This window comes from Gopherus evgoodei, chromosome 23 (genome assembly GCF_007399415.2).
Source record: "Gopherus evgoodei ecotype Sinaloan lineage chromosome 23, rGopEvg1_v1.p, whole genome shotgun sequence".
NCBI lineage: Eukaryota > Metazoa > Chordata > Testudines > Testudinidae > Gopherus > Gopherus evgoodei.
In genome coordinates, this window is record NC_044344.1 from 6,313,111 (window position 1) to 6,323,237 (window position 10,127).

General features: G+C 46.5%; 1 protein-coding gene across 4 annotated transcripts in view; it reads right to left on the minus strand.

Moving 5' to 3' along the window:
- The window catches only part of LOC115639057 (beta-1,4 N-acetylgalactosaminyltransferase 2-like), a 33,879-nt gene that overhangs the window by 19,117 nt on the left and 4,635 nt on the right, over positions 1-10,127 (minus strand). For 2 of the 4 annotated variants that reach the window (XM_030541366.1, XM_030541367.1), the window contains exon 2: positions 6,184-6,357. The exons of 1 other annotated variant lie outside the window; for it this stretch is intronic. In XM_030541366.1, the coding sequence (XP_030397226.1) occupies positions 6,184-6,357 (174 nt within the window). Of the gene's footprint in view, positions 1-6,183; positions 6,358-7,703; positions 7,833-10,127 lie in introns of those variants that run through there. One more of the 4 variants, XM_030541368.1, reaches the window with a different exon arrangement.

Here is a 10,127-nt window from a genome sequence, read left to right on the forward strand (position 1 = left end):
TCTGTCACTGGAAAGTAGGGCAGGCAAGACAGGAAAACAAGGTGCATATGATGTGCTCCGAGCAGGCTTTTAGCCTTGTTTTGGCATCTCACCTAGGGGGAGCTTCGCAGGTGGGCAGAGCTTGGCTTGTGAGTACACTAGTAGGCCCATCCCAGCCCAGGCAGGAGAGAAATTGGAGCTGCTGTCCATTGCACACTTCTACCTGATAAAGTACACGTGAGGTTTCTTCGGTGTCTCTCTACTGAGGCCAAATTTTTTCAAGAGATCTCAGCACCCATCTAAGTCCCCGAGGAAGTGGTCAGACTTTCCAGAGCACTCAGGGCAGGGTTCGGCATGTTGGGCATTGATCTTTTTGGAAAATCTGGACCTTAGCATGTAAAGTGCTGGAAGGTGAGATCTTCCAAAAGCAGGTAGAGGTCAAACAGCAGTAGGGTGGCTTCTTCAACCCACCCTGCCTCAGCCCTGACTGGAAGGGTCAATAGGAATGACAGTCTTCTCAATGGCTCACTCAATTCTTACGCCAACTAATGCCAGTTGTAGCAGTGAGGTTGTCTTCAACAGACATATAAAGAGAGTTCCTGAGAACCGGCTTCAGACGTACTGTCTCATCTCACCGAGGCCATTGAAGAGAATTCACATGGAAAGTATTTTCACTTGATACCAGCCTGGCATGGATCCAATCCAGAGACCTTGAAGTGAAGGACTCCACATTTCCAGCCACCAATCCCCCAAGCCCTACCACTTTTTACTAGCTGTAAGAGCAAACAAGGCGGTGGCTCAAGGTGGGTTTTGAGGTGTCACATGGGGGCTGCATCTTGCCAGAGCCCACAGCCCTCCTGCAGCTCCTTGCCACTCCTGGCTCACCGCGAGCATTTTAACAGAAAGCACCAAGCAGTAACAACACCACCACCACCACAAGTGTGTGGGTGTGCGCATGTGTGTGAGACAGTGTGTTTGTGCATGTGTGTGAGTGAGACTGTCTGACAGTGTGTGTTGGGGCATATGAGACTGTGTGTGTGAGAATCTGTATTGGGGGACTGTGACTCGTGAGAGGCAGAGTGTATGTGCGTGTGAGAGACTGTGTGTGTGTTAAGGAAGTGAGAGAAACATTGAGCACACTATCACTTTAAGTCCCCCCCATCCTGCCATTCAGCCCGGCTCCCCCTGCTACCTCATGTGGAAGTTTGGCTCCTCCTGTCCTGGCCAGGGCCCCCATCAGAGACCAAGCGATGCAGGCAGGCAGGGACTCTGCTCCAGGCAGCAGTGGGTCAGGCCGCCAGTGACCGTCCACACCACTCTGGGCTCCCTGGGGCCAGGGAAGCAGAGCCAGCTGAGGAGCGAGTGAGGGAGGGTGTGGGGTTGGGGGCGTGGGAGGAGGGGCTGGAGAAGAGAGAGGATTCCAGTCACGGCCAGTGCAGGGAACGGTGCCTCACATTTTTGGGTGCCCTATGCAGCTAAATATGCTGCATATGACTAAGGATGGCCCTGCCTTCAGCCCTGGGTGGTGGGGCTCAGGTTACACCCACCCCCCCTGCCTGGGACAGGGTGGCTCGGGTGGGCTCAGACTTCAGACCTCGCCTCCTGGAGTCGTGAAGTAATTTTTGTTGTCAGAACGGGGTCACAGTGCAATGAAGTTTGAGTACCCCTGTACAGGGGCGGCTCCATGCACCAGCGCACCAAGTGTGTGCCTGGGGCAGCCTCCTGCTAGTCGCCGTGAGGGCAGCAGTCAGGCGGCCTTTGGTGGCATGCCTGCGAGAGGTCTGCTGGTCCCACAGCTTCGGCGGCAATTCAGTGGTGGGTATGCCGAAGGCACGGGACCAGTGGACCTCCCGCAGGCATGCTACAGAAAGCCACCTGATTGCCATGCTTGGGGCGAAAAAATACATAGAGCTGCCCCGACGAATAGATTTCTGGGAGGAAGCTGTAGCTCTGTTTTCAAATTGCTTGTGAAATTAAAGGCCAGCACTTAAGGCTCATTTTCAGGAATGAAGTGAGAGTTTAAGGCCAGACAGGATCATAAGATCATCTACTCTGACCTATGTATGTATGCATGCATGCATGCATGCATGCCCGCCCGATTTACAAGGCACTAAACACCACTCAGCCACCCCCACCTCAACAACCAGAATTAGACCAAAGTATCATAGCCCTCCGAAAGCTAAACTAGTGTGCGTCACAGGCAGAGAACAGGAAAGACCAAAGTGAACAGGAGGGATTAATTTGTCTCCTGTTATCGTTTATTCTTCATTTCTCTTGGGCCCACTAGGTGCTGTGTGAAAACAAAGATGCAGCTGAGCCACGTGGTGGAGAGAGAGCAGCTGCTATTTTGCAAGACAACAACAGGGCAGAAAAATTAATTTGAATCCCATTTCTACCTAGCTATTATTGCATTAATCATGAAGGATCTACTTAAAATCGTGGAGAAATCCCACATTTTTTGCAGGTTGATCACGGCATAAATAGCAAACTTCATGGATGCGTTAGCAAATTTGCAAGCAGCGAAGGAAAAAAAAAAAGCCACGATCGGTGGCATTTAGGTGGCAGCTCAAGCGTGCTGCTTCATTTCTCGGAGGCAATTTGGTGGCAGGTTCTTCGCTCTGAGAGGGACTGAGGGACCCGCTGCCGAATTGCCGCTAAAGACCTAGACGTGCCGCCCCAAGCACCTGCTTCGTTCGCTGGTGTCTGGAGCCAGCCCTGCATGAAGTTTGCTATTTATGCCATTATCCACCAATAAAAATGTGGGATTTTCTGCCATGTTTCTCAAATCCAAAAGGGGGGTAGCCTATTGGTGATGGTGGAGGGGTAGCAATACTGTGACCCTTAGTTCAGGGCTGCTGCTGGCAACAGCGCTGCCTTCAGAGCTAGATGCCCAGCCAGTAACTGCTGCTCTCCGCTCTGTTTTCAGAGCTGGGCGGCTGGAGACCAGATTTCACAGTCTGTGATGCAATTTTCACAGCTGTTAATTTGGTAGACACCTAATTATCATGAACAATGGCCATGGGGAAAGCAGCACTTAGGCACTGCTTCTTCAGTTACTGAGCCAGCAAAAAACTCTGATACATCATTATTTTCCTCCCCTAACGGTTTATAGCATACTTCCTTTCTGTTCAAAAGAGACACTCTTCTGAACCACCATAACATTTAGGCATCAAAGCTACAAAAGCTCCTAAAGGTACATCTGCACTGCAAAAGACGACCTGTGGCTAGGGTGACCAAACAGTAAGTGTGAAAAATTGAGACAGAGTGAGTGTGTGTGGGGGGGGAGAAAATAGGTGCCTATATAAGAAAAAGCCCCAAATATCAGGACTGTCCCTATAAAATAGGGACATCTGGTCACTCTCCCTGTGGCCACGAATCCCAGAGCCCAGGTTGGCAGATTTGGGCTAACGCTACAGGGCTAAAAACAACAATGTAGACGTGCCTGCTCAGGCTGGAGCTTGGGCTCCGAGACCCACCCTCGAGTTCAGAGCCCAGTGAAAGTGTGTCTACAGCTATTTTTAGCCCCATAGTGCTAGCCTGAATCTGTAGACCTGGGCTGTGAGACTTGCTCCTGCTGGGTCTGGGATTTGTTTGTTTTTTTGCCGTGTAGATGTACCCTGAGTGGCTTACGTCCCATTGAAAGTCAATGGGATTTAAGCACTTTAAGGTTTTTCCTCCCATTACAGTTCTAATTGCTGTGATTGACTAGATAGAACCAAAGGAATAATTGATTCAGGGTATGTCTACACTACAGGATTATTCCGATTTTACATAAATCGGTTTTGTAAAACAGATTGTACAAAGTTGAGTGCACGCGGCCACACAAAGCACAATAATTCGGCAGTGTGCGTCCATGTACCAAGGCTAACGTCGATTTCTGGAGCGTTGCACTGTGGGTAGCTATCCCGTAGCTATCCCATAGTTCCCACAGTCTCCCCTGCCCATTGGAATTCTAGGTTGAGATCCCAATGCATGATGGTGCAAAAACAGTGTCGCGGGCAATTCTGGGTAAATGTCACTCAATCCTTCCTTCGTGAAAGCAATGGCAGACAATCATTTCGCGCCCTTTTTCCCTGGATTGCCCTGGCAGATGCCATAGCATGGCAACCATGGAGCCTGTATTGCCTTTTGTCACTGTCCCTGTACGTGTACTGGATGCTGCTGACAGAGGCGGTACTGCAGTGCTACACAGCAGCATTCATTTGCCTTTGCAAGGTAGCAGAGATGGTTACCATCCCTACTGCACTGTCTGCCATTGTAATTTGGTGATGAGATGATGGTTTTCAATCATTTTGTACCATTTGCAATTGGTGAAGACAGTTATCAAGCATTTTGTACCATCTGCTGCTGTCATGGGTGCTCCTGGCTGGCCTCACTGAGGTTGGCCGGGGGCGCATGGACAAAAATGGGAATGACTCCCTGGGTCATTCCCTTCTTTGAGTCAGTCTTGCCTAGAATATGGGGCAAGTCTACTAGAGAGCACAGCCGCTCTGGGTCAGATCCCCAGAGATCCCGCAGAAATGATGAGCTCTATGCCATCCTAGGAGGTGCCTCTGCAACAATCCCACCTGTTGCTTCCCTCCCCCCACACCCCTCCTGGGCTACTGTGGCAGTGTCCCCCCATTTGCGTGATGAAGTAATAAAGAATGCAGGAATAAGAAACACTGTCTCACTAAAAAGTCAAAAGTGAGAGAGGGGCAGCCTCCAGCTGCTATGATAGTCCAGGGAGTACAGAATCTTTTCTTTAGACACGAAAGGGTGGGAGGTGGTGGCGGCTGATGGAGGTCAGGCTCCAGCTGCTATGATGAGGACGGTTACCCAGCATTTTATACCGTCTGCCAGGAATGACGGAGTCATTCCCATTTTTACAGAGGCCAGCCAGGAGCACACACAGGATGATGATGAGGATGGCTCAGTCATTTTGTACTGTACTGTACCGTCTGCCACCGGGGAAGGGAGGGGAGAGGATGCTGTTGTTTAGCGCTGCAGCACCCCATTTACCAGCAGCATCCAGTAGACATACAGTGACATTGAAAAGTGGCAAGAAATGATTTTTTCCCTTTTCTTTGAGGGAGGAGTGGGGGTAAATTGACGACATTCTCTGAACTACTGGTGACAATGTATTTGACCCTTCAGCCATTGGGAGCTCAGCCAAGAATGCAAATGCTTTTCGAAGACTGCAAAAACTGTAGGATAGCTCGAGTCCTCAGTCCCCCTTCCCTCCCTCCATGAGCGTCCATTTGATGCTTTGGCTTTCCGTTATGCTTGTCACACAGCACTGTGCTGTGAACTCTGTATCATAGCCTGGAGATTTTTTCAAATGCTTTGTCATTTCATCTTCTGTAACGGAGCTCTGATAGAACAGATTTGTCTCCCCATACAGCAATCAGATCCAGTATCTCCCGTACGGTCCATGCTGGAGCTCTTTTTGGATTTGGGACTGCATCGCCACCCATGCTGATCAGAGCTCCACGCTGGGCAAACAGGAAATGAAATTCAAAAGTTCACGGGGGTTTTCCTGTATACCTGAGCAATGCATCCAAGTTCAGATTGTGACCACTCTGGAAAGCAGTGGTGCACTGTGGGATACCGCCCAGAGGCCAATACCATTGATTTGTGGCCACACTAACTCTAATCCGATATGGCAATACCGATTTCAGCGCTACTCCTCTCGTCGGGGAGGAGTACAGAAACCGGTTTAAAGAGCCCTTTATATCGATATAAAAGGGCCTCGTTGTGTGGATGGGGGCAGGGTTAAATTGATTTAATGCTGCTAAATTCGGTTTAAACGCGTAGTGTAGACCAGGCCTCAGTTAAATTGTTCCTTGTATCCCTCCTCCCCAGCCCCGTGAACAAAATTTGCAAATTTTCCTCAAGTCTGTCAGTCAACTTTATTTGCAGAATTAATTTTTGCAAATAATTTTGGTCTGTAGCTTGTTCGTAACCAATTTATAACAAGCATCTAACAACCCAGATGCTTCAGTTAGTCTCAAAGATCCTGTGATTTTTATCCCGGGATCAGATGAAATAGGCAACTAGTGCAAATCCTCATAATCCCAAACCTGAAAATAACTTTCTGCAATATGGGCATTAACAGCTGGAGCAAATTTAACAATCCAAACAAATATTTCCTTTGGCAGTATTTGCAAAAAAATCTAGCTACAAAGAGCAATTGAAGCTGTTCACATCAGCAAGGGAACTTACCAAATTCCATTGTAGATAAACAAGGACTTGTATTTTTCTGGTGATAGAAGTTTCAGGTCAGACCGAGCCTCTGAAATCTCTCCCTTGATCTGATTTTCAGCTGGCCTCTGCCAGCGCATGGAGGCCAAAAACACAACGATTGTACACGAGATCAGGATAAGGAAGTATTTCATACTGCATTAAACAGGTGAAAGGAAGACTTTCAGTAAGCAATGAGGCAGCATTTAGTTCTGTGCCTGCATTTCTAAACTCTGCATTTCAGCTTGGGTTTTTCCTCCCTTCCACCATCTGATTAGGAAAAAGGATAAACGGACACAAATCAGATATCAGGAATGGCAATATACAAAAACCTGTAGGAGAACACTTCAACCTCCCTGGCCACACTATAGCAGACCTTAAGGTGGCCATTCTGCAGCAAAAAAACTTCAGGACCAGACTTCAAAGAGAAACTGCTGAGCTTCAGTTCATCTGAAAATTTGACACCATCAGCTCAGGATTAAACAAAGACTGTGAATGGCTTGCAAACTACAAAACCAGCTTCTCCTCCCTTGGTTTTCACACTTCAACTGCTAGAACAGGGCCTCATCCTCCACAATTGAACTAATCTCATTATCTCTAGCTTGCCTGCATATATATACCTGCCCCTGGAAATTTCCACTACATGCATCTGACGAAGTGGGTATTCACCCACGAAAGCTCATGCTCCAAAACGTCTGTTAGTCTATAAGGGGCCACAGGATTCTTCGCTGCTTCTTCTGAACATGAAGAAAATAAAAATGCCTCATGCCTTGATTATACTTAGGAAAGTCTGACTATCCATGCTGGGAGGCTGCTTATACCAATTATAGGACAGTTGCTCAGACGCACACACTTTAGAATGCCACAAAGCACCAGAATGCACATGCCTCCCCATTGCCCTGTTTTGTGGGTAGATCTGGTGCAACAGGTAGCTTTTGGAAAAAAGTAATAACTATACACACACCCGTCATGATTTTCAGCATTTTTTCCCCTCCTTACTGAAGTTTCTGTCAGCAGAGGCTGCTCGGTGCATAAGATCGTCTTCAGGGAAACTCATGAAAAATTGCCAGGCTAAATTGCCTCAAGGAACATAGCGGCTGCAACTCCCTACCACCACCAGCCTTTCACCCACTCAAGCACTTTCCTCTAGGCTATGCCAGCCCTGTCCTCACCTTGCAGGTTAACAAGGTGTGTACTCTGACCTTCTAGTCCCTTTGAAGCATTTCCCTGTGATATCCAGCCCCTAATACAAGCTACTCACAGAAATCCTGGATCCTCTGCCTCCATGGAAGCAGTGTGCCCAAATTAACTAGTTTTCCTTTAAACCACAGCTACTGAAAAACTACACAGCACTTGTGAACACTTCTAACAAAACCAGGTTTTATTTAAGAAATAATAAAAGATTTAAGTAGAAACAAGAAAGGTTGGTGGAAACAAATAGGTACAACACAAAACAAAAAGCCTAAGAAGTTAATCTGGGTCTACACTTTATTAATAGTTACCTTTCCTATTTAATAAAGTAGGGTTCCCCCCACCCCAAGTTCAGTTGCAGAACTGGATGGCTTCACAAGAACCAGGATCCAGTTTTTCCATGAGAACATCCCTGCTTTCCTCAGTGAATGGATGCAGAGGCTCTGCCCTCCCTCTCTGTTATACTGAAATAGTCTTGTTCCTATTTATAGATAACCAAATGGGGTTTGCCCTAATATTCATTTTTTACCTTCAAGAGGTTTTGATTGTTTGCAGCTGTCTCTGGTGGCTTTCCATTGAAAGTCTTGGTATTAAACAAGCCTAAACAACTGAGCCTCGCGTTGCATCACCAGATAAGGATGGCAGGGTGACAACTGCCTCCTGCCTAATAGGCCATCACCAAGACATATTATCCGTAATGACTAATTGTTACTCCAAACACATTGTTCCTGAAATATTACCCGTACGTACATTTCACAATGGCTCCAAGCCTTAACAAGTTATGAGCTGTCTGTAGATATCTTTATGGATAAATATCCTCTAAGGTGAAATATAAGACGTGTGTTTGGTATAATGAGTTTGTCACAGTTTGCACTGCAACCCTTAAGTGTGTGTTTGCCTATGGCCCAGTGGTGGGTTAATCTGGCCCTTCACACTTTTGTCTTACTAGGGAGGCATTCAGAAACTATGTGCAATAGTATTTTCCTTGTGTACTCAAGGCACCAGTTAAAATGCACTCAATGTCCCAATCTTTCTTGGCAGGTAGCAATGCAAACATCTTCTGCACAAATGAATCTTCACACATCAGGGAGTTCTGGTTGGTCATTTGTGTATACAATAAGCAGCAAAGGTGAGAGCACTGAATGTGGGGGCAGGCCATTCTATTGAGTACATCATCAACTTTTCTGACTATCCAACTCGACAAAGAAACATCGATTCTCAAGCAGAGAGAGGACCTGGACCATCTTGCTATTTCTCACAATTTTTGCAAGTTTCAGCAGACGTACGATAGTGTCAAAAAATTTAAAAAAATGAAAAAAAGATATACAGCCTTGGTAGTTTTACAGGTTTCAAAGCCATCTTCAATGTATTGCATTAGATTTACAGCCTGGGAACAGCATAAACATCCTGGGGAGAAAAGCCCTTCAACTATTAGCACTGTCCTACCCATTATCCTCTGTTCACATAACTTGCAAGTTGAACAAAGGATATTGAGCAATAATGCCTTGCAGTTAGGGTCTTCATATGGTTTGAGTAGTGAAGCCTGGGTTATCTGCATAGTCTCTAGAAGGAACTGGAAAAGTCAAGCAGCCACATCTGTTCTCTCATCCTAAAACAGAGGAATAGTGTGCTAGACATACCAGCTGCTGTTCCACATTTCAGGGTTTTCATGGCTATTGGCAGCTCCTCAGCACTGTGCTGTTCTTTGTGGACTTTGCTCACTCTTCGGAGACAGCAAATGGGTTTTGTTCTGCACTTTGCTCTGTGGGTTGGTCTACCATTTAGGATGAGTTGGGGTGTGAATTGGCTGGGAGAGTCTATGGCTCTGCACTTTGGTTGCTGTTCATCAGGGTTCAGCTTACAAAAAGGTGCTTTTGTACTATTCAGATAACAGAATTGTCATAAAATCAGTTTCCTCCAGCGGCCATGCTATTCCTTTCCAATTTCTCACACAAGCATTTCCCCCGAGCCCCATGGTTTTGTCACTGTTCAGATAATAGCTAGTAGAGAAATACATAGATAACTATGTTTTAATTACAAACACAGATACAGACTAACCCCTCTGATATGTTTTAACTGCACTGGACATTGGTCCTGCAACTCCCCCCCCCCCTCTCCAGTGCAGACTTCCCTAAAAGGAGCGTACTAAGTCAGGTCGATACGGAGCTGTGGTATTCATTGCACAGATGTGTATTTAATAACTTGCTATCTGCCTATCATGAAAATACTGAAGCCCCAAAGTGCAGTTGTTCAGCATTTGAGGGGGAGGTGGGGAAAAGAAAGTCAAACCAAACTTCTCTTTGGGTGCCTAAATTTAGACAGCTGGGTTTGAATGTTTGGGCCCACCATTTAAACAAGCCATGCTATGAACACTGGTGGACTAAAAAAAATAAAATAAAATAAAACAAAACACACACATACCTAAATCATCTATAACAATCACTTCTAAATAAGCCCATTTAAGATGGAAGCACCCTCTGCTCCACTTCTTGTGCTTCAAGCTCATCAGCTTATCGGGGGGGTGGGGGAGGGAAGGAGGGGGAATGAGATGGGAATCCTGAATTTAAGGAGAAATGGATTTTTCCACATCATCATAAAAAAAAAAAAGTTTTTTAATTAAGTCTATGTATTTTGACAGAGAGACAATCATCATGTGAGGGGAAAACTGATCCTGAAACTGGGCGCCAACAGGACTCAAAAAGGAGGTAATCCAGCCCCACAAAACCTATTCCAGG